Below are 25650 nucleotides of genomic sequence, written 5' to 3'. Positions count from 1 at the left end.
CTGTCTGCAGACTGGTGCTATATGAAAGGAAAAGGAAGCAGAAGGCCTGCTTAACCCCTGCCCAGCCCCAGGTTAAGTCTGTCAGTCAACGCTCACTGTTCTTCTTTCCCAATTTAAGTCAGCAGCCTGTCGGCAGTCAGGATGTTCCTCTTGTTTAGGAGGGGGGAGGTGTTGCCCCAAGACACTAGAGTCTTCTAGTTTGCATCAATTTCTTGCAGAAAACAGGACAAGGAATCATTGGGTAAAGGTATGAAGAAATTAGCTGCAATTGCTTGATGCCCTTGTCAGCCAGAGTGGACCGAAAAACAGAGGGGGATGGAGGGAGGAGAGAAAGAGAGAGAGAGAGAGAGCAAGAGCACAATGTGTGGAAATAAGTGTCAGTCTAAGACTAGAGGCACATATAAGCCTTACGTTCCCTTTCCAATAACCTTTGTAAGTGATAGATGAGCCCAAGCCCATTGTTATCGTTAAGGGACTGTCAGCATCCTGATTTTATAAATGCTGTCTGTCAGTTTATAAATATCTCAGCCATTTCAAACAGTGCTAGGATGAATCTTGGCATAGCCAATGTCAGCCTGAAAGCAGTATTACTGTTAAAAAAAAAAAAATATGGGTCTAACATCCACTAAACACATTTAAGGATGGCTTCTCCTTTTTCTCCTAACATGAGGCCTGAAACATTCAAACTCATGCTTATTTGGCTAGTCACTACAATATATAAAAACAGTCCTTAACATTGGTAATGTTCTTTGAGAAAAAGCAAGTATGAAAGCTGCAAGTTTGAAGGCAATGCTCTGCCTGTTCGGTAGATAAAACAAAAATGACAGCTGTAACACACAGGGAGATCCACAGCAATGAAACTGCAGAGATAAGTATCAGACCCCATTCCTCCTTGGCATTTGCTGCTCTGAACATTCACCAAGATTACATCCTTTCAGAGAACACCATAAATTGCAATGTGTAGGCACAAGGGGGTGACTTCAGCCCAGAATGAAGGCACAGACAAGTTTCCAGCTCTTACAAGTTTAAAGTTAAATGGTACTTTTGCAAGGGGTTTATGGCTAAGCATTAGAATGACAGAAGGAGAGGGCAGAGAAACTGCAGCCTGCCTTGCAGTGACTGATGTGAGAAAAGGAATTGGAATAAGCTAAACTGGCCTTCCAGCTCTGTGCCTGCTTTGCAGACAGGTATGCACATGTGTATCATATTTATATGTCTATTACTTTGTTAGCTGAACAGAATCCTAGCTTTTTTTCCTCTAATACATTTATAAACTCTCCATGATAGGGACTTCTCCACCCCCACCCTGAAAGTTTACATGGCACCTAGAGAAATGAACTCCAAATTCATGCCCAAGCAGCTCAGGTATCTACTAAAACCTAAATTCTTAAAACTGAAGCACTGACAGCAGTGAAAATGGAAAAGTACAACACTGCCCCTCCAACCAGACACATACAAACATGTTCACACAAGCCCTAGTTTAGTCTGCATCTATGTTAACGCTGCCCACAATAACAAAAGTTTCAACAACCTTTTTTGCAGTTAAAAACCAGGACAAGAGTCTGATTTTTAGATCTGTAGAATGGATCCTTCATATTTTTCCTTATTTTTAATTCAAATCAATAATTAAGAAAATACACACTTTCAAAACAATGAGACTTAATAATGTAACTTCATGGCATCAAGAAGAGTTTCTCATCAAGTTAACTTATTAATGGTTGGTTATAAAGGATAATTTAAAGGTGTGGGGAGTCTTAGCATTTATAGAACAGTAAATTCAGTTTAATGTTAAAATACCAAAAGCCAGCATAATTATCAAAGATCTGATGAACAGACGCATTTTGAAGAGCACGAATCTAGTTGTAGTTAAAAAATAAACACAAATCCAGTTGCTGGGAACAAGCCATTTAGGGAAATTTTAAAAAACTAGCTTTACTTCATACACATTTCTCAAATGAGAGCAAGAGAGACAGAGGGGGAGAGAAAGGGAGAGAGAGAAAATATGGCTAATGAGAACAGTCTTTCCACGTTCCCCAGGAAGCAGCCCTGCTTAACATTTCTGTTCTGTGAATTTAAGAGAGTCAGCAGTGGTAAATTTGTTTTTAATATTCAAGCTTTCAAGCCTTGCAAGCTAGTTGGCCAATGGCCCTTTCTATTCCAGTGTTTGTTGGTGCCTTATTTACACAAGCATTACATCCGGAGAGCCTTTGAATATAATTTCACGTGGATTAAGGGAAGAACATTTGCTTCTGCTAATCAGGACATCTGGTTATTTTTGTAACTCACAGACATCTGCATTAGGCAGTTTGACTTCCCCATTCCTCATAAGAAGGTTAGAGCTTAAGAAGCCTCAAGGATCTCTAGTTGAATTTTATTATTTGCATTTTCTCACAGCCAGCTCTGGCTCAGAATTTCTTTTCCTAAATAGCACAAATCGATCAGCACCTTCACAGGTATACATATGCTTTTATAGCTAGCACTTTCTATGCATGATTTTATAGCATACATCTTGTACTCCAAGATTTTATAGTAGTTCAAAGCTATCTACACCTTTTTAAGGAACAGAAAGCACATATTCCTAAAAAACATAGATGAAAACATCCAATTAACCTTATGATACACATAATATGGGTATACTTCCAAATATCCAACCAGGGCACTTATGTAAGACTGGTGACAGGACTTGTTCTGAATCTTATTATCACTGTGCTTTGGTTTATCTCTTACTAGCAACTTACCCTGCATATCTGTTCCCCACGTACACAAAACAGAATTCTTCCCTTTCTGTTCTTCAAGACAACCTCAATGATTTCTTCAGTCTTAAATTCATGCTCAAATTCTTCTTTAAACAGTTTCAGCTGAAGTTAAATTTCTCTATCAGACTGCAGAATTGTGCCACACATACTTCAGAAAGAGGGATTTTGCATACAACAGAAGCCTTTCAGAGAAGAACTGAATCAATCAAGGCTTGGCTCTCACTTCTTTGTTGCCTTCATTTTGCCACATTCCTTTTACAAAAATTCATTTTCAACATTCTTCCCAGGGTGTTAAAGTACTAAAGTTTGAAATTATACACTTTCTCAGTCCAAAGGATTCTTCCTTCCCCCGCCCACGAATCATAGCTTTTAGCACTGCTTTTGTATGCTGGAATAAGATGTCTTCTTGATATTTAACCCTACATGTAAGGGGGAGGGAGGGAAGCACAAACTCAGCTTTTACAGGCTCTGAACATAAACCAACATACAAAAAAAATATGTCAAAAACTTATTTCTAGTACTAACAAGAGTTAGCAAGAACCAATGGATCTGGGGAGAGTTTTTAAAAACTTTTTTATTTATTAAAATTCTCTAGATACATATTAACTTTCTTTATACAATATTTATTACAGCTTCATCTGCATAGGAACTGCAAGTGCTCTGAGAAATGGGTTGTAAAATTGGCTGGTTTTGCTGTAGATTTCACGTCCTCCTTGAAGCATTATTTTCTAACTTTTTATAACTACTTTTCTCAAAGGATCAACGTCGTCTCCCTGGTTTCACTATAAAACCCCTTTCCCTCCCATCATCTACACTTACTATTTTGATTTTTTATTTCAAAACCTCTCATTCTGAGCTTTCCTGTCAAGCAGACATGAAAACCTCCACTTCTCACCACACTCCTTCCACAGGGCTTTCTCACTCCCAAACATCTAATTCAACCTCACTGTCCTCATCTCGCTGTCCTGTTTTATGCTTTTCTTAACTTCCTATTTTTCATTGCAGGAAAGGGGAAAAGGAGGCACAAAACAAAGCTATGAAGCAGAAGTTGTCTGCCCAAAGTCAAAATGACAGCATGGGGGAACAAACCCCAGATTCTGTGTCCAACACTGCATTAACTTTTTAGGCACAGTTCCTCCCTGAAATAGAGAATGAAAGCAGCTCACCTGTTTAAACGAAAGGGCTACTCAGCGATATTACTACAGTTAGATTGACGTGAATTCACAACATATTGTCTACACCACAGCATGTAGAGGCACCCATATCTTGGGGTCTTAGACAATGTGAGCCAGGTGGCCCTGCAGCCAAGCGACTTGGTTTTCAATCTAGAACAGGTTTGAAGCACCTACAGAGTCACCATGGAGCAGTTCATGTGCCGTAGCACCATCTCTCCACCATACCTCTCAGTAGTAATTTCTCCATACAGGCAGGCCTTGGTGCCTTTTCCACCTTCCAAAGCTGCATTCATTACAGGAAGCATCATCCACTACTGGACTAGGGGGCAAATGTAGTTAACTTCCAATACATGGTGTGTTTACTTCCACATGGCGCTGTTGAAAAACCTCACTGATGATATATTAAAAAAAAAAGTGCAAGTCTAAACATGTCCCAACCTTCCACCACATCAAGCAAAAAAAAATTTATAATCTCCTAATAAAAGAATGGAAAATTACAGATTAGGCATCGCACATTATAACATTTAGCTAGCAAGCATCACAGCCTTCTAACAGCTGCCGCCCAAGAAACAAACCCCTGGGTGCTCCTGATTTGGCTAGACCAAACTTGAAAGTAGTAACACAACAGCCCCTACTGTAACATTTCTACTTAAAAGCTTACTATTAGGTTCTGCTATTACAAAATCATTCCAACTCCAAAATTCCATTTTCTTGAACTAGAGCAAGGAGTTACAAAACGTTATTGAAAATCTTACTCTGCTGGGTAAGGAAGAAGAGTTGGACCTGCTATCGAGACCATCAAATGGGGCAGGTAGTCAAGCAATCATAGAAGGAAAAATAAAGGTGTATATAGTGTCTTGTCTGCAGACACCTTGGGGCTAGCAAACATTTTGTTCCTATAGGAAATTACACAGCTCTAGATCACTGCCTATTGAGATCCACTACTTGCAGCTTTTTGCCACAACATGAATGGCTTATTAAACCTACAACATATCTGTTTTAGTTAACTTCTTGGCGGAGAGGGGCCAGGAAAACAAAATGTACTTAAATGCTGAGGTTTTTTTCCAGGCTGAATGCCTTTCATCCAATAAGACATTCAAAGCAGTGACCCAGCAAATGGATTGAAAAAGCAATCTTCCGTCTCAGTGCCGCATTATCATTCCTATTCAGTATTCTCGGTGAGATATCTCAATCAGCTGGATGTGTGTGTAAGTGACAGCGCAGCCCATTGCTGGGTTAATTAAACATTTGACTTTAACACCCTCCCCGTCATTAAGCAAATAAAAACAGATAATTCAAACTGCACTTCATCCACGGGGTACACAACATACATGTCAAAATTAAGAGAGTCCAAGGCCCTCAGGGAGTTCTACTCGGGGAGGTAATCAGTTTAAATCTTATCTGGTTTATCAATTATTCTATTGATTAAAGCAGGGTGATTATACAAAACTCCCTCTTGCCACATGGGATACATGTCAGCAGAGCAGGACAACACAGGGAGGCTCAAAAACGATTTAAAGAAAATACAGACAGATGAATAACAGTCTATTAGTACATGCCAGCAATCCATAGATGGAAAGCCTGATTCTTCTTTTTAAGCAAGTGAATTAAAGTCCTTCCAAATTAGAGTGTCAATGTTGTTATCTCATCTGCTTTAAAATCAGATCTATATGTTGAAAAGGCAACATTTCTTCGTTTTAAGCAGATGATTTCTTGCCCAGTGTTTGAAACATGTTTTATTGATACTGGTCTTGGAACATAACAAAGACACCAAACACAAGAAAGACCAGACTTTTAAAAGGTATCATACTTATGTATCAATGACTCTCAAAAAGTGGATGAAAATGAGTCTCAGTACTTGAACTCTTACACATACAACATTTTACTTATGGCTATGTCATGTATGTATTTTAACAATTAAAGTGTGACAGCTCATCTCAGACATAAAAAGAACGTGTTTTGGAGTTTTGGAGATTTTTTTGAAGTCCTCCAAAGTGGGACAGTAGCAGCTGTGGGAGCTGCCACTGACACATTTTCCTGATTTTCAACAAGCTCTCATGCAAAATCCCATCGCAGTAGTCCTTATTGCAACTTCTCTCTTGCATACAGCCACAGTACACAAAGCAATTCCAGCTAGTTCTAATTTTTTGCTTCCAGGTGAAGAAAGGTTCAAAGAACCACCGTCTCTTCCAAGGTCTGTTTGTGTCCTGAGTTTGTGAGCACATTCCTGCCTCCACTATTTTCCCAGTAACATTCTGTTATAAATGTTATTGTCATAGCCTAAACTGGATCCTAAACTGGCCTGTACAAGATCTTGCCTTACACATACAAACCAGTGACCTTTTAAAAATAAAACACTGCAATCTAGGAAAAAACAACAATTGAAATTTATTTCTAAAAGTTCCCTCAAAGTAATCAGCATCAGAAGAAAGATCAGCTTTAAACCAGGGACTTTTTTTCTTTTCTTCCCCCATAACATCTCCTAAAATCTGTTTCATAATGGTCAGACTGGTAGTGCAAACTATTAGTCACCTCATCACATCTCTATTTTTAACTAGGACAGAGGGTATGAACCACAGTGGTCAAAACACTGACAAGCCAGAGAGCCCCAATACCCCACTGGCCTGTGCTGTCGGAGTTGCAGTCACAGAAATTTTAAGGAACAAGGATGGCTAAAAAGCAGGCCTGAGGTACGTTCTTGCCCTTCACCTTCAGAAAGGGATATATATGCCACTTCATATTGGCACTGCGTGTGCATTCAACCATACTTCAGCCTCTTCTTCGTAGATCTCTTTTCTTCTTTGGAAGCAAACTAGAAGCCTGCATTAGCATGCTGTATTTTACTCTCACCACTAGAAATACTGAGGGTGCTATTTGTAATTGTATTCTTTTAAGAGGTTTGTTCTCTGCAGCTGTTTTCTGCTTGCAGTGTATTTTGTGTAATCAGCACATCATCATAAATACATTGGCTGTTCCCCCGAGGGAAGCTGTCACTGTTTAATTTACAGAACAACCTGGCCAATGTGAATTCTAACACTACAGCACTATGGCAAGAAGTTACCACATTTGGAAAAACAGGTTTCTATGAATTTTTATATCAAGAGCTGGTCCCAGGACAATTTAGGTTCCAGAAATAGATTGTTTTTAAAAGCACTTTATACACCGGATGGAATGGATTCTTTCTGACTTACAGCATCTAAAGGCAACACCAAACTCACTCCCACATTATTTTAAAGGTGATAACCCCAATCCCCCCAACGCAACCATCTTCACTTCTGACTTCTACCAAAAGAAGGCACTGTATGTACATGTCTTATGCTACACACCAGTTTTTAAATATATCTTTTTAAATCAAGAACAACCCAAAACATCAACGTGTTGGTTGTCTTCATTTCAATAAGGGAACCTACTCTGTTGCAAGGTCAAATGTTATTACCTACATCAAAGGGTTTGCTGCACAGTTTATTACTCTGAAGATGTGATAGAAGAGCAAGGCATATTCCTGAAAGAGTAAAAACGTATGCGGGTTTATTGGCTGAATGAAGAGTTGCTTCCTTTGTTTGCTGGATATATGGTTGTATTTTGAGAGAATAAATCACAAGGATTTTTGCAGAAGGTAGGCAAAAGGCTAATGGTTAATCTTACTATATACAGACACAATTTAGAAAATTCCACAATGGTACAAAATTATATTGTCAATCATTAAAGAACTAAACATGAACCCCAAATAAACATTTGAGCTTGACCAATGAGTTATTTGGGTATTTCATTAGCAATGGCTACTAGAAGCAATCTACCTGACTACTTGGAACAGGAGCCATGAAGGCTGGCAGCACGATTTTATTTTTTTATACTTATATATTATGTGTACACACACACATGTATACGTGTCTGCATGTATATATACATATATATGAAATAAAAATGCTAAAGAGAAACAAATACAAATGTAAATAAAATCAAAACCAATTTAATGGATACATTTGTTTGGGACTTCTTCTCCAAAAGCAACACTATTTCATATATTTTTTTTTTAAATTCTGCTTTCCATTTGGGGTGGAACAGCAGATTGTTAAACAAATTTCAATGAAACTGAAAATTCCCAAGTTCTGTGTATAGCAGCACTTTGCTAATTCTCAGTGGTAATTAGAAGTCCTGTTTAACATCACCAGACGCAGGGTAAGTATACAAACATAATAAAAAAGAATCATGCACATCACAGAGTATTGTTTATGTATTTTGACAAGCATAGGTTAATTTTACTTAGTTTGCAGACCATTCTAGTGAATTAATGTATTCTATTTGAAAAGTAACAAAATCTAAGGAATGACCACTGAAGCAAAATAAATACCATCTTCACTCTGATACGGTTTATGGGAATGGTCTACTAAACATACAGAAATCTGAGTGGAAATGGCTGAAATTTTATAGAAAAGTGAGTCATCTGTTTGTCTATAGAAGAAAGAATACAGGAAAGGGACTATCTGACTTGGGTTTATGCACCATGTTAAGTAGTAGCTAACAAATTTAAAAAAAATAAACAAATAAAAAAATAAACCCACCCGACACAGTGTAGCAAAGTAAGTATCTCTTCAAGTTATGAAATTTAATAATAGGAAGTGCATTTCTACTCTGAGTGCTTGGGTTTGTCCCCCTGAAATTTGCATGTCGCCACATAAATAACTGATTTCAAAGAAGAAACATTTCATTTTGTTCTCCTTATACATGTGTTCCTTTAAAGTTATTCAGAACTACCTCTGCATATTGTATTTCCCAAGAGTCACTGAATTCTGACTAACATTGGCTTAAATGCTGGATGATAAATTACTTCATGACTACTCCAAATTTGTGGTAAAATTCCATATTTCAATTTTTAAATTAAAATTACTACTTAATGTAGATTAGCTCTTTGCCAGTTTAGCAGAAATAGGTAAACTTGATCTTGCCCAACTGTCTCCCTCTGAAGCGCTGCCCACGGAGCCACCAAATGCAAAATGATAACCGAGGCAAGTGATGCACAAAGGACTGCGCCGGTGCTAAACACAGACACACATTGACAATCGCTGTGAGGGGACTGCAGCGGGGCACGCTTAGCGCCTCCTCTCTTCCTATAAAGCAAGAAAGATTAAGATCAGAGGCCGGAAGAGCGTGGAAAAGTCACTAGGCTGTTTAAAAACAAAGCAGCGAGCGCGTGAAACAACGCGAGGCAGCAGTTGTGTGACAGACCTCGCAGCGCCGCGGGCCGGGCGGGGGGCGGCCCGGGGGGGGGGGGGGGGGGGCAGCCCCCCCCGCAGTCCCGGCCGCGGCCGGCAGGGGGCAGCACAGGACGCGGCACCGCCGAAGGCCCCGCGCCGCTCCCGGGCGCGCGCCCGCGCGCGCGCACACAGGCAGCAGCCTGATTCTAATTCAATTAGTGCAGTCTGCAACTCCAGAAAAAGAGTAATTCAATTAGTGCATTGTGCAGCTCTACAATACCTCCAAGCAGATGTTCACAATCCTGAGGAACTGGAGCTAGCTTTAAAAATACCTGTATGCCTTCAATGTGGCGCCGCATATGCCATTTGTCACTACGGCTTTATACACCTTTCTGACTTTTAACAAGGGAGGAAAGAAAACTCAGATGAGTTTTCTCTCAGCCAAACTAATGCCAGTGTGCTAAAGACCTTGCCCTCTCCTTATCTGTTAGGGCACAATACATAGTAACAAGATCATTAATGCAGAGGCTGAAGGAGGGGAGGCCTTTGAGCTACAATGCAGTTTAAATTAATCATCGTGCTGGGCATACCGGGGTGGCATTTCGCAGTGACAGACACTGTCACACTTCTTGACATACAGACTGAGGAACTAATAAAAGCATGTGCAACTTTTGACAATCAATACAGATGCAGAACAATGCTGATTTCTAATTACTAAATTGTAACGGTCTACCAAAAAAACCCCAAACTGTCTCCACTGATCTGCAGAGGACTTCTTTGTCACCCAAGAGGAGGGAGGCGTCTCTTGCCATTGCTGTTACCTGAGAGCTGAGATCTTGCAGCACAACCCAGGTGCTCTCAGAATTTGGTGGGCTTCCCAGTATCACCAAGTAACAGCACTGGTTACGCCACCAGCCATACAAGGCCATTAGGTTTAAAGTGGGAGAAACCCTAAATACGTTTAACAAAGCTGTTCTGTAGTCACTGGGCATTTACTTTATTAAAAAAAAAAAAAAAAAAGAAAAAAAGAAAAAAAGAAAAAAAAAAAAAAAGAAAAAAAGAAAAAAGAAAAAAAGAAAAGATCTGCATCTAGGATAACCCTCTTGGTGGTCCTACAGCGAAGCTCCCAAAAGTCTGAACCACAGATAGGGGCTGCAGTCAAGTGCAGAAATGATGCAATTAATTTGGCTTCATTTCTGCTCCTTCTTGTATCCCCTCTCATGCCTTTATAATTGCTCTTGCCAGGTGATAAGATGGGGAGAAACAGAAGGAACTGCTGCCTAACACTTCCAACAAGAAACTTTGCTTAAAAAAACAGGTGTCACATTGTGGCAGTTCAATATTTCATAGCCAATACAAGGAATGTGCAACAACACTGCAACTTTAAATCTTTGCCTCCCGTGTCAGTCTCTCTCCTCTCATTGTAATGCCAAAGGGAACAGCAATCAGAGTGGAGATGTTCAACGTGATAGAGGTCAGGACACCAGTGGATCAACGTACCAGAAACACGACCTTGTTTATTTTTTTCCCCAGTATTATTGTTTACAGGGTGCTTTGCTCATGTACCTTGTGGTTCTTAGCTAAAAGATGAAATTACAGCCCAGGATGAAGCGCTCAGGCACACATCCAATTTGTGTTTCCATCTCAGAAAACAAAAAGCTTCTGAGGCCCTCGGGCTGCCATTCAAACTTGGAGAGGCTGACATTTTTAACAGCATGAACCAGAGACTGGCAGAGGGAATGATCTAATGCATTTCTGACTTGTCAATCAAAGATCTCACCTCTGCTGTCTTGTAAACAGTTGGGGGCCACCTAACTACATTCATAACCAGGGGAGAGCCTGCTGCCAGACGGGGGGTGCTGGAGCCACATGCTCTGGCTATTAGTCACCAAAATTATGATTCCGTTTTAGAGACACGCCATAAACAGCCCGCGGGCGGATTTCACACGGCCGCTGGGAGAGCACGAGGGGGGAATACAAAGCAGGCTTGGTCGAGAGCAGCCACATCTCCACACTGATGGGAGTCTATTGACTGGACACCCCATCTCTCTCCCAATTAGAGACACAACTACACACACCAGCAAACATTGGCTCCAAAGCCAAACGGTTTCCTTCAAATGTGTTTTTCTCACAAATGTATTTCTAAGCATGCACAGTTTGCCCACCCCAACGCTTTTGCCTCCTGTTGGACCATAAATAATGAACTACTACTCACATTGACACTGTATTTCCCAGCAATAAAATGTCAACTTTTAAAGCAAAAATGCATGAACAGGCTGGAAGAAATTTACAGAGACAACTGTTTCTAACAATTTACTGACAGTGTTTCTTTAACAAATATTCCACTTCCTAACACAAAAATATAAACATCAGACAAAAATAGATGTAAAACTAATTTGAGAAATGAGTTCATCTCTTCCTCATGGGTGCAACAGGCTTCCATCACTACAGACCATTTACATTTTTCATACTCTCACCTTTCTCCGAAAGTGATTTCAGTCCAAAGAAAGGACCAGCATACATCATGTCCGTGCTGCACAACCTCGTGCGCACTCCTGTTAACTCCAGTTTGCCAAGCACAGTACACCCCTGCTCTCCTCAATTAGGACAGAGGCTTCTGCCAAGACCCAGAAAGACACCTTGCTTCTGCAAAACCAAGCAGAAGGTAGTCCCCTTCATCTGATAAACTCTGACGTGCAGTTCTTTATGATCAAGACCTTCACTTCAGGTAAAGCAAAATGTGAATTCCTGGCATTTCAGAGACACACTTCTGCATTCAACAAGATGCTGCTACCTCTGCCACAAAAGTTAATCCTCCTCTTTGACTACTAGAGCCTGTTACAGAAATAAAGCCGACAACTCTTTGTTTTTTCACCTGTGCCTAGGCTCCGACAAAAAAGTAAAAGCAAGACTCTTGTCCCCAAAAGTTTACAATCTAAACTGGAGCTGATATTTGTGACAGGTGTTAATTCTGGAAAAAAGAAGAGCTGAGATGTTCTCTGGGATTACCCTGATACGTAACCTTTGGCAAGAGTTTTAAATTGCTCCTTAAGTCTCCTCATTTATACAACAGCTTACAGAAATAAATTCAAGGAAATACTATGGTCTTCTGCAAACCTGGAAGGATTAATACAATCATTTCCTTGGCATACTTGATGGGTGTAATTGTAAATCAGAATTTTCAAAGAACTGCAACTATTAAAAGCAACATAAACTGAGTCTTGTGAGCATGCATGGAGAATATTTTAAAAGGGAAAGTAATTATCTTCAAATGAAAAATGTCATGAAAACAGACACCTGTTGGCACATCTGGAAACTTCCAAAGCACGGATTTCTCTGAAAAAGAATACACTCTGCATAAATTTATTTTTTATTATTAAGAGAATCTACATACAATCTAGTTTTTAGTTGCTTTGCAGAATAACAGTACAGTAAAATTTGGCATCCAAGGCACTGAAAATGGAAGGGCTGGCCTTTTTCTCTTGTTAAAATATCCTCTTTGACCCCTTCCCACAGTCCCTTATAGGAGTTCTTGTTCCAATTTGCTGCCATTTTCCACTGTGATCTCTATGAAATTCAGTTACACAATAGACTATCAGTTGCAAAGACCTTTGAGATAAAAGACGTTCAAAAGAACTGTTCCCAGCTCCTTATTCCCCCATTCATGGGTTTAGCCTTAAAACCTTGCCCACTGTGGGAGGATTGCCAAATAGAGCTAAGGAACCAGAAGATCCTGTTTTCAAAGTGTCTCCAATAATAAAAACACACAAAGAGGAAAAATGAAGTTATCTGACATATTAACAGAATCATCTCTAAATCGACTATCTGCCAATGTTTCCCATGAGGAGTCAGCAGGGCTTTAACTGAGCTACTGAAAAAGATCCTCTTTCCATATTTCTGTCTGAGCATCTGAAGGTAAGCATGTAAATAACTAGACAAATTCAGCAGTGACTAAGTAGCCTTCCAGATGGCATCTTCTCTTTTGCCACAAGCAAAGAACATTGATATGCTTCTCCAGTTACTTCAAGCTTGCTACGGAAAAAAGAAAATAACTTAATATGAGAAAATTTGCTGGGCTGCAAGCAATGCTTTCCTGAAGATTCGATACCAAAAAAAAGCATTAAAGAACGATGAAACATTGCATCATCACAGCTTCAAGCAGGCTCCAAACCACTCCCGTGTGGACTTTTGCACTGGAAAATGCAGAAGCCATGCCTCAGAGGGGAGTTTTCTTCAAACCATGCAAGTTAATGGGGATCAAAGCCCACTGGAAAAAAAAAACGGACTGAAATACAGATGACTCATTGCTGCAGAAGCTGTTCCTGGCAATTTAGTTTCTTTCTCAAGTGGCACTAAATGTGTTCCTCAACATAGCAGGCAGAGTGCTGTGAAGAGTACCAGTATACCATTTCAGATGGCAAGTGGGGCAAACTTCCTCAATTCCCATAGTCAATATATACACATGGAAATGTCTCTCAAAATCTGCAGGAATGTAAATGTCAGAGTCCTACTACTCTCCCAAGAAGGCAGTAGATGGTGAATGGTTGTGCAGCTGATATCTGACGCCAAATATCAATGCGCTGCATTAGCAGAAAAGTTATTGTTCGTATCTATCATTAGCAAGAACATCTTGAGCTAAAAGAGGCTAATTTCCCTTCCCCTTCGTAATATATGCTTATTCTGAGTAATCAAAAATAATTCAAGTAGAAAGAAAGGAGTCTGAATTTGAGTTTATAAATATACTGCTAGGGTTCTCCAAAACCTGAGCTTAAAGAGATCTGAGATTTACTCAACAGCAGAAAGCCCAAAATTGAGGCCCATCTGATTTAGTCAAATTATGCAAATCAGGATTAGAAGTAGAAGTCTAAACTCTGCCTGTTGTCTCCAGAGTCCTCTTAGACTGGCAAAAAGTCATCCTACCCCTCCCTCATGGAAAGCTCCATTAAAAGCTTGCTTCAGCAAAGGAGGCCTGGCAGGACACCTTCCAGAGTCCATCAGTGCTACTGCTGGGTCAGCAAAAAGAGTTACAGCAAAATGATGCAAGACACTTAAACCTCCCCTGAGACTGCGAGGATTATTTCCACAGTGCTCTCCTAGCCCTGGGAGCAAGAAGTCAAATTCAAAATAATCTTTGCATGCTCTTCTTTAGAGGAAGATAATGAACTTTCACCAAAATGACTGAAAAATTCAGAAAGATTCTAGGCTTATTCATTATGTCTGATTTTGTAAAATGCTGGGGAATAAAACTCTCTGCCGCAGGTTAGGTCAGCAGTAGCATAATCCAGCAGCATAAACCCTGAAATAAACATTCATGCTACCATGAGCTCCAATAAACACACTCTCTACAGATATTCCTAACGTCCCTCAGTCATTGCAGTTCACACATCTCAGAGTATCCAACATTAACATAACATCTCTGCTGCCCCTATCCACATGTCATCGTGAAATGCTTGCAATGATCTTGAGAGCCTTGTCTAGGTTTCTATATGCTCACCCAATAGCTGCCTCACTCTCTACCCACGGGAGAGTGTCTGCATTTTGTCAGATTCACTGGTCACCCAAAGTGTCTGAACAAATCTCTTTCGTAGAAAGCTGTCTCATGCAGAGAAAAGCTTGAATCTAACAAATTCAGAGACCAAAGGAAAAAAACAGGTTTCCTTTATTTGCCTTTTGATTGGCAGCTTGCTTGTACAATAATTTTCTGTAGTCAAAATGTCCAGACTACTGCTAACAAACCTGAAGTAAACAAATGCTGGCATCAATTATCACTACGGCAATGAACCCACCCCCTCAGTCCTCTAAGTGGCATACAGAAAATTTAGATAGGAGGGAAATCACTGCATGAATAGCCAGATTGGAGACTGTGTGATAGATACTGTTTGCCAAATATAATTAAGTGGTATATTTTTGACACAATTGAAAGCCAATGGAAAAGATTATGGTACCAAGCCAATTTGACAAAATAATTCTATTATATTGAGGGAACGGAAATGCCTCAGCACTGAACTGCCCTGAATCTACACAAGACGGGTTTAAATACCAGAGATCTGAATGACATAGGAGAGGCATACAGTATGAGGCAGAATAAATGGAGGTAAAGCAAGCATGTAGAGGAGGAGATGCACACATATACAGATGGAGAGAAAAGGAGGAGTGGGGAGACAGAAAGTACCTGGAAAGCTGGGAGTGCGCCAGTCCCTGGGTTATACAGGCATCGCAGCGAGGGCATGCTGTCCGCCAGGCTGGAGCAGCCCAGCCACAGAGATCTGGGCATAGAGCACTGCAGAGAAAGGACAACTATGAGATGGGACTGTATGAGACAGGATGGCACATTACAGGAACTTTCAAGGCTTAGCCAAATGGCATCAACACAACTGCACCTGGCCTTAAAGACCGAGACATCTTTAAGAGAACACAAACTGCTGATGAGTCTCTTCCTTGAGAGAAGCTTTACAGATGTCTTAGTAGCAAGAAAAAAGCACTATGGATCAAGGAAGTAAATTTTTTGATCAGTTTTCTACACCAATGTGTGAGTTATCCCAGTAACAAAAATTTTCCTTCCAATTAATCAGACCTCCATGCACAGCCACGCTCTAGGCACAAAGCAAGCAATTTTGCAAGGGAAGCAGAAAGGGCAGTAACTTTCAGTGTAATACTGGCAGGGAAAGAAAAGGTTTGGGTTTTGTCTATAAGGGGATTAAAAGGAAAAACTTGCAATCCAAGGTGAATGGGAACTTGGTGATACTTTATAGGACGTTCATGTTTCTGCTTGCCTTGTTATTCATTAAATAAAATGCAATTGTTATAATAAATGATCCTGTTCCTCCAAACACAAATACAAAAAAGGAGCCAAAGCAGCCAATCAAGGAAAATACTAGCCATTTTGATAGTTAAAGCCATTACCCCCTGAAATATAGAGTTGCTTGTTCATTTTACACCACTACTATTAAATTTAGGGATGCATTATGATAGCAATTGCTTTTACCAGCCACAGAGTTTTTGATGCCATAAGCACTGCTGCATTTGTCTAATTACTGGCAAGGCAGGAAAAAGCAAGTATATTTTAAATTGGCAGATAGCTATGAAAACTGTAGAATGTGATAGAGTAGATGCTAGAGATTTCAAACCCTCATACTCTTCTTTTTTGCAACCCTTTCCCCCCATCGCCCCCTCCCCCCGTTTTTTTTAAGGGAAGGGAGTGGGGAGGGAGAGGAAATCTGAGTGGAAAGGGCAGCTGGAATGGGGTATGAAATGACAGCTGCCTTACGAGCCACCATTTCTTGCTGCTCTTAAGAGGACTAGAAAACCTTGCACAATCTTGCACTAAATTAGTATGTAAAAGCAACATAACCCATCCTTGAACGAGCAGAAAGGTGATCACCAACATCCATAATCTGGTACTGTGCAGACAGCCACAGAGAGATTAACCCTGTCTATCATCACGTTCTTTGCTGTACTTTGTTGCAATTTACACTTCTGTTCCAGGAATAGTATTAAAAGACTACTGGGGAACATAACCTATACAAATGCGCTTATTAGAAGTTTATGATGCCTTAAAATAAATTCCTCACCTCCTTTTTGTTTTTTTTTTAAAAAAAACCTCTTCATTTTACAAAGATAGTAAAACTTGAGAACCTGTGTAGTTCACAGTATTACACATCACATGAATTTGTAGATAATGCCCCTCCTGAAGACAAAAAAATTACAGCCATAACATTATAACAAGAAACAAAAATCTGAGCCATACTTCATTGTCTGCCATCCTAACCTCCCAGAAAACAAATACTCTCACATACAAAAACCTTCTAAATGCCAGTAATCTTTTCTTTGTAACATAATATGTATCACTGCAGCTATTAAAAGCTGTTGTGATAATCAGCCTTAAAAAAAAAAAAAAAAAAAGAGGGATGAAGTGGACATCTATGATTAAACATTTCACCAATTTAATAATACATTTATTTAAAGTTGTTTAATACCCTCTGAGAATGTCACAGTAACAAGGGAGATTACTACAAAATGGTACCTCTGATGATACAAAGCAAATTCACTAGGTAAGCATCAGCTGCTTACCATCACCCATCCTAGAATTCATAAGGTAATACAAAAAAAATACAGTGGTTGTTTTTTTTTTTTTTTACATAAAGACTTATCAAAGTCTTGCCCAATCATTTATTTCCCTTTCTCAAGCTTTCCCATCCTCTGTGCTAGCTCAAGCTTTTGTGCTGTGGTAAAGAACTCAAAAAGGTGATTGCCAATAAAATTGATTGACAAGATAAAAGAAGTTACTTTAAATATTTATACTGACTGAAGCATGGAAAGACGCAGAGACAGAAAAAATGACGACCACTGTCAGTGGAAAGGTAAGCTTATGTTGCCTCAAAGTTTATGTGAGGTTATGGCTCAAGTCAGTCACTACAAGCTGCAGGTAGGGCACTCCATTGTGCCAGGGCACTTACAACATAATGAAATGTCTTCCTCTAAAATTGCCACGATAACAAAGGAAAACATTGGAGGTCTATTCTGCAGAACTCTCTGTACCTACAGAGGTCATAATTACTCACCCATGCATTCCTGATGCTTAGTATTATTCCAGAATTCAGAAGTATACAGTAAAAAATTACCAACACTTTAGATGACTTCTGAATCTGCGCCAGTCTGTAACAAAATTGATATTATTGACTGATGCAGTTCTGTTATCTATCTTCAAAAATAAGTGTGAAGTTGCACACAGTGTGGGAGAAAATGTCATTCCTGTACTTGCCTTTTACCTATTGAAGGAAGCTGAAACGCTAAATTACTGTTGGTGACTGAAAGAGGCTTATTCACAAGCATGAACAAAAGGCCCCAGGTGCTTCAATAGAAACAGCTTGTGTGTAAATCAGATGAGTGACCCAACAGAACAACTTCATTTACAGCCTGATCTCTGAAAAATCTCAACAGCCTCTATCCCCATCCACTGAGCAAGCCACGTGTCAAACACTCACTTTTGTACTGCCAGCTACACAAACAAGGGACTGGCCTCAATGTTCACTACTTGAAAGCTGACTGACAAAATCCTCTCCTGAACTCAAGTCAATCTACATTGATTCTTCAAAACAAAGATATAGAGGCACAGTGTTTGGACTCGAGCCGAATGGGAATGCTGATATTGCTTGCTAAGTACTGGGCCACGATGCATCAGTCTCTCTACCTTCTTGACTCCCGACTGCATTAATACTTTGGCTGCCTGCACAACGTTCGGACCCAGAGACACAAAGCTTTTCATTTCTAAAAGCTAAGCATCTTTAATACACATTGAGTGGCATAAGATAGGGAATTATTTGACAAAAACCACCATTTCTTTTTCCACCAGATTTTTAAGTCCTATTTCTTGAACTCTGAAGTGTATTTTCCCCACTAAAGAAATACAAGGAATACAGTTTCAAACAAGACCAGCATCCTCCTTCTGACAGAGGCTGGTTGGTACCAGCTGCTCCACTGGTGATTAAAACGGGCTTGCCTTATTTTGAATTAAAATAGGGTAGAAGCATTCAGAGTCACTGGCTGAGTAGGCAGTAACCCTGAGCTGAAGGGAAGCTGTATTTTAAACTATTCAATTATTCTTGTAACTATATTGCAAGAACATTTTTGACTACATCAGATGTTCTGACTCTAATAGCTTACCCTCTCTTCCAATTATTTGATGTCCTAAAGACAAATCTCAATACATACTCAATGGCTAAGTTTTCGCCAGTGCTAAAAATTGGTTATTTACTTTATTTGCTATTGCATTACAAGATTATACATTACCATTTCACACTTTTTTTTTTTATCAAATTTGTTCTCTTCTAGTCCTTCAGCAAATACAATATAGTAGGGGTAACTAACACAGTTTTAGTAAATTGTGTTACAGGTCAGAAATGTATCACCTTGTCCTGTAAAACTAAGTGGCTCTACACAGGAAAAACACAAAAGGTTTTAGACCACTACAGTTTTCAACTATAGTGCACACGTGTGAAAACACACCCTGTAAAACAAGAACAAAATCAAACAATAGTTTAAGGATATTTTCTTTATAAACACTTCGGAGAAATTAATTAGACAGTGCTACAGAATGACTGTCTTTAATAGTGATGCATTTAACATAATAAAGTGTAATAACCTATTGCCCCTGTCTGAACACTGCACACAACTTTATGATAACCTGTGTGCCTAAAACACCTTTGCTTAACCGGCAACCGAACATATTTTTGCACATCTTCACAAGTTAGTGGCAAAGCCATATAGGAAACCCATTTTTTTTTCCCAAGGGCTGGTTTTTGGTCAGCTGTACATAATACTAATTTCAGCTGATAACCACATCTATTTCAACCCTTCCTCCATTCAGAATTACTTCCCTTCTAGTAGTGTCCAGTGCTTTATGCAGTTTAAATCTAAAGATAAGCCAATAACAATTCCTACTTCTCTTGGGAGATGGAAATTAAGATACTGTTCACCCAGTATTTTCATTAAGGATCATAAATAGCATATGACACGTTCACAAAAGCTGAAGAGTTTAAAAACTGAAATAGGGCTTTTTCTGGTTGGTCCAGCTGATCATAAGCCAGGGAACTGTATAAGGTTGTACAGAGAAAAACAGAAATACAATTTGTAACTATTACAAAAACCAGGACAAGAGGGGCAAAGTAGTGCTAGAAATTCTATCACCTAAACTGCAGCAGATAAGGGACGCTCTGAAGAGTATTAAAACTATATACACCAGACCTGAGCTTGAAATGAGGAGACAGATCTCTCCCCACCTTTTTTTTTCATCACTTTAGAAAGCAAATATGGAATGGCTGGCAAGGGCAATTCTCTCTGAAATTCTCTTTCACAGCAAGGAAATATGCCTTAGGAATTTTGATCCTTTACAATGCTTTATCAAGCATATACTCAGATGTTACTAGTATTCCTAATATTCACAATTATTTCTATAATATAGCACAACAAGTGGGAGAACAAACCCCAATACTTTTCAATCACACTCAATTCCTCTTTCTTTGGCCACATAATTAACTAAGCTAATGCCAAAAAACACCACACATCACTCTCACATTGTGTCCAATGTGCACTATTCCTGTCACCACAGAATGCAATACATTGTATGAAACGTATCAGATAAGGCAGCTGCCATTTACATTACAAATTTTTGTCTCATGAAACTTAATAACAATTCCAGAAATTTACTTCTGTCTGAAAAGTGATTTTGATTCTTTTTTTGGTCCACTATTGATCCTTTTAACCTCTCACATACATAAAAATGAAAAGGTACCTCTTACTTTTCCCTCTACTGTTCAGAGAGGTGTTCTCCTTGATTAAATATATATGGTATAGGTATAAAAACAGAAAATAAATTCCCAGTGCATCTTGAGTACTTTCACAATTAAAAAACTTGCCCTACATATTTCATTTTTTAGCTTGGCTAGCACTTGATCATATAGGCTTCCTATCTGAAAAAAAAGGTACATGATACAACTTCAAAAAAACCCTGCAAAAACAGAATGAGAATATTCTGTGGTTTTATTTTAGTAGGTTTTTTGTGGGGCTTTGGTTTTTTCTTTTCCCGCCTATCCCAACAGTGGATACAAGGCATACTAAATACATAATGACATGAGAGAGCCACCCAGCTTTCAAAGGAGCCATTCCAGTGAATTCTATAAATAATATGCCTTTAAAAACCCTAACATATGAATACAGATTTACCAGTTATGGAGCAGTTATATACCTGAGAGACAAGAATACCCATTTAAAAAAAAAAATTCCTGCATAATTATGAACTTACCAAAGAGACTAGCATGGCTCAGAGCAAATTAATACTTTTATAACTTTCTCCAAAAGTTTTTTGTCTGATTTTATTTGAAAATAAGAAAAATGTTAAGAGCTGTATGTCTTTAAGCAAAAAACAATGGCTTAGCCCCATACACTTAAAATTTACACCTCCTTATACCTTAGACCACTGTTCCCTGCACTTAAGATAATTCTGACTTTCTTCATCATTGGCAGTTTTTCTTGACAGTCTTTCCATGGTAAGAAAATTAATTTATAAAATAAAGAGGCAACTACAGCACTCCTCAGAGTGCAACCATGAGGAGGATCTCCCAGGGTTCAACTAGCCCACAAACTGTGGGCTCTTCTGGCTGACACATACTGCACCAGAATCATGAAGGGCAATAAGCAGTTGCTGTCATAACCAGTCCTCTCCACAATTTCTCAGCTTCTATTGTGTTCAGACATTTTGGTCACATTTCCACAAGAATGTATGGGGACAATTAAAAGTGGTTTGCACTCTTCTTTTGCTATAGTAAAAGTAACTGAACTATCTTATTAAAGACCCTTGAAGCATTTTCACAAACTGCAAATCAAGCAACCCAATACCTCAGTTAGGGAAAGCTGTTCCTGGGACAACTGTAGAACCTGTCTTTGCAACAATTAGGTCTCACAAATCAGAGGCTACGCTACCAGGGTTCAAATTGTAGCACTATTCCTAGATTCCAAACATAGGAAATACTGGACTTCTTACCCCGGTACAGATCACTTCAGTGCAGTAGTTTTCTCCTCCACCCTGTGGCTGAGGGGTTACCACATTCTGCAAGCTTTGTGGTGCACACACAGCTCAAACTGCGATAAATGATTCTTCTTCCTTCAACCTCCCTCTTTTCATGTAATTGCTCAGTAAATTTTCCTTAACATATGTATTATGCAAATTCTTCTCTAATCTTCTGGTAACTCCCTAGTTTACAATAACTTTTTACAAGAGATTCCAGTTCACTAACTACTCTTAAGTATCAAAGATATGGGACATAGAAAAGGGTTTACATATTCAGATTATCCAAATAATTTCCTACTTGAGTGGGATCTGGGAGGATCAAGTCACAGCTTTTAGGCAAATGTTTGTGAAAAAATGCGTTTCCCCAAAGAGTGGTTACTGGAGTTCAACCTCTGGGATTCCAGATCAACAGAAATTACACACCCCAGAAAGGGGCCAACTTCCCATCCATAATGTGTACAAGATCCTCAATTGCCAAGTGCTTGAGGGAACTTGTGTAGATCATATCAGAACTAGACAATACTAATGTTTTCATAATTATAGCTCTTTAATCCATGAGGCTGATAAATCTAAACCAGTGCACCTGCAGAGCTTTAAGATTCAGATGCCATACATTTCCTTAAGGAGTGTAACATGCAGAGACTTGTGTGTGCTTCTTTAAGCAACACCAAAGATGGTGTTGTTAAAAGCAAGCCCTACCCAAACTTACTAAAAGCAATCTCACCCAGGTCTAAAGCATGAAGCTATCTGAAGGCTTAAAATGCAGATCTTACAAGACCAAAAGTATTAGGCTCTTTCACAATCAAAAAAACATAGTTGCTATTAAGCCTCATCATGTCCAAAGCCGATTTTGCAGCAATTTTGAACAATTTAAAATCTTATTATGACAAAAGAGAAAAATCTAATTCTTTGACACAGGCTTTCTGCATGAGTTTGGGCAGAGTAACACAGCATCTCAGTTATGCATCCACACAGCAAGGGCAACAGAACTACCCTGCCTGAGAGAGGTGTCAGAGACTGTGTCCTTAATTATGAAGCTCTGACATACAAACACCAAAAACTGAAACAATGGGGAGCCAAAAAGAGAACAGTGAATCATCATTTGTATAATAAAAAGCAGAAAGAGCAATATACCAACTGCCTAGCCATCACTGAACCCGAACAACTATTAGGCTTTAAACAAAACCCCAACCCTACTATAAAAGATGGGTTGAAATCTCTTCAGTTTGGGCACTTCTACAACTTTGGTCTAGATTTCCATCACACAAACTGCAGAGAACAAACCTACATAGGTGGAAAGATGAAATGGAGGTTTCATTAGATTTTCCCTCATCTCTAGTTTTATTTAATTCCATAAAATCTCTCAGGATTATTGTTATGTTATACACCTACCACACAAAAGTGTTTCAAGGATAACTGATGTGTCTGCACAGCACTCTGCATTCTCAAAGTACTATGTGAGTGCTAAGTATTAATAATGCACTGAGGAAAGAAAGCTTATTTCTACCTTCCACCCAAGGAATTAGTATCTGAATTTTTAAAAGCATATGGATCCACTGAAAATAGAATATATATTTTAGAAGTTAAATGACAAAATTACAAAACAAAAATATTTGAGGAATTATTTTTCTAAGAAAGTGCAATCCTAGTGGAAGAATCCTGTTTTCACCACAGTCCTGGATTTTACACTCTCTTTTCCAGCTGACTTGACTGAAGTGCAGACCATTAATATCTGAAGTGCCTTGTTTTGATTATACTGGCCTTTGCTGGTACCAATCTAGTTAAGGTAGCACCAAGAATTTCCAGCATAAAACACATTTGCAGGTTTATAACTTGGCTCTAAAAATTCTACTCCAAAAGACAGTGGGAGGCAGAAAGGCTCAGATGAGTGCTTTATATTACATATCCTATGTGATGCATACTTACACAATGGTATGTGAAGGGGAGTGATTAGCTTTAACTCTGAATTACTATCTTTCACAAGCCACCTAAAATGATACTTTTAACTTCCCCATTTATGTAATCATTTATGTACAAAAATAATGTTTTGTAAGTGTTTTAGCTAATTAAGAGCTTAATTTGCCCAATTTCAGAGTTTGGCTTAAATCACAGAAGGTGTCAATATAATATAGGAATTGGAATGTCATGTCTATTGATCATATTTATCCACATACATTCCCCCCCTTCCTCCCCTCAGAAGTCAATTGCAGCTTGTCTTCAAAGGGTCAACATCTCGGTGATGGGATGTTACAGACTGCTAGCAGCACAACACTGCCATTCAAAGAAAGGCTTAAAAAAGATCAAGGCTGAAAAAAATTGCAGGTGTTTGACGTTTTGTAAAAGATAAACTCACAGGAAACAGCTAAAGAGAGCTTTGCAGGTTACTTAAAATGCTATTCTTAAAGCAACATGTATTTCTGGCCATTGGTATTGTATTTCCTCTAGCCCACATAGGAACACAATGCAGCTCTCCACTATAGCACAGCAACATTAAATATAAAAACCTGCCATTAAAGGGCAGAGGGTAATGGCATCAGTGTGGGCGGCCCATGCTCAGGTAGTGTTCAACTATTATCTCCAGTTTAAGTAGGCTGAAAATACGCAAATCCAGCCAGCACTGGTTTTAGATAAAATTGTCAGTTTTATGGATATTTATGGCATGTGTCCAGTCTTGCAGAACTCCATCTTCCTCCACCTCATCTGTAATATAAACTGCTTTTAGCCCACATTAATACAATGTGTTACTGGGATACTTCTCATATTCTGTATAAGCCAGGCAGCAGATCAATACTCAGCTATGGGGGGGGGGGGGGGGGGAGGAGGGGCGGGGAGGGAGGGGCGGGAAAAATCATTACTTTAGGACCCTGTTAAAAACGTAGACACCAGGAGGATAAAACTGATGCACAGACACCATTCCATCTGGATGTATATGTAGATTACTGATTTTAAATACATCAAAAGTGGTTTTCTTGCTAATATATTGTTTTTAAAAATCCTACAGGTAGGACCTTTGGTATATATTCTACACCAAATCAGTCCCACTTCAAAAAAAATTTAACCTCTCTGCCTCTCATGACAGCTCTTTTTTTTGATCAAAAGTTTCCACCCTTTGTATCAACTCCTTCACCCATATACTTCCTGTGGTGAAATCACAGCACTGAAATTGGAATAGCACAGCTATTTCCATGACAGCATCTGCTAATGACACAAGCTCAGGTTTATAACTTTTTCTTGGATCAAGGAGGAGCAAGAAGATTTAAGATTAAGACTTTAGAAACTGTAACAGTAAACTAAAAATCAAAAGGAAAGCAGCTACATGGAAAAATATTTTTGAAAAAGTCTAAGTTCTTCTATGATTTGAGGTTGCCCAATGTGAAAGTCTCCTTGGAAAATTCACTAACTGAGCATTTTGGGGTTTCTCCATCCCCTCAGTATTCTTCAGAGTCAAAAAAGAATATATCCCACCTGCATCAGAGCATTGATAATACAGCAAGAATAGATGCAGGTCTGTTTGCCTCAGAAGTAAAAAAAAAAAAAAACAAAACCACAACAAACAACAGAACACCTCACTATCCTCTTCCTATTTTTCTCCCAACTTACCACATAAGAAACAGAAACTGATGTCATGCCCCATAGGTCAACAAACTTGAGCTCTGTGAGATAACTGCAGAGTTGAGATTCCTCTGAGACACCTTGCCTCCAACCCAGCAAAGTCTAAATCAAGAAAACATCAGCTTCAGTGTCCCAGCTGACCTTCACTAGTGTGGATTTGGAAAGAGAGAGGGGAATGGTCTCTCAGAAAGAAGCTCCAAAGCATGCTTCACCTTTGCAACACATCACTCATCCAAAGAAATGGTTTGCAAATATAATGCAAGACTCAACACCCATCTTCTTAAAGGTGATCAAGCTCTTCACAGATGTCAATGTAAGTTAACAGCAGTAAGCAACTTGCAAATAGT

At 39.1% G+C, this 25650-nt stretch overlaps 1 protein-coding gene across 4 annotated transcripts in view; it reads right to left on the bottom strand.

Moving 5' to 3' along the window:
* The window catches only part of BTRC (beta-transducin repeat containing E3 ubiquitin protein ligase), a 123048-nt gene that overhangs the window by 79593 nt on the left and 17805 nt on the right, over positions 1-25650 (bottom strand). For 2 of the 4 annotated variants that reach the window (XM_032994479.2, XM_032994494.2), the window contains one exon: positions 15299-15406. The exons of the other annotated variants lie outside the window; for them this stretch is intronic. In XM_032994479.2, coding sequence (XP_032850370.2) covers positions 15299-15406 — 108 coding nt within the window. The remainder of the gene's footprint in view (positions 1-15298; positions 15407-25650) is intronic. 4 annotated transcript variants of the gene reach the window in all.

Source organism: Tyto alba, unplaced genomic scaffold (genome assembly GCF_018691265.1).
Source record: "Tyto alba isolate M040663 unplaced genomic scaffold, T.alba_DEE_v4.0 Super-Scaffold_1, whole genome shotgun sequence".
Taxonomy (NCBI): Eukaryota; Metazoa; Chordata; class Aves; order Strigiformes; family Tytonidae; genus Tyto; species Tyto alba.
The sequence above is the reverse complement of the archived record's forward strand: the minus strand, read 5'-3'. Positions and strand labels throughout refer to the sequence as shown.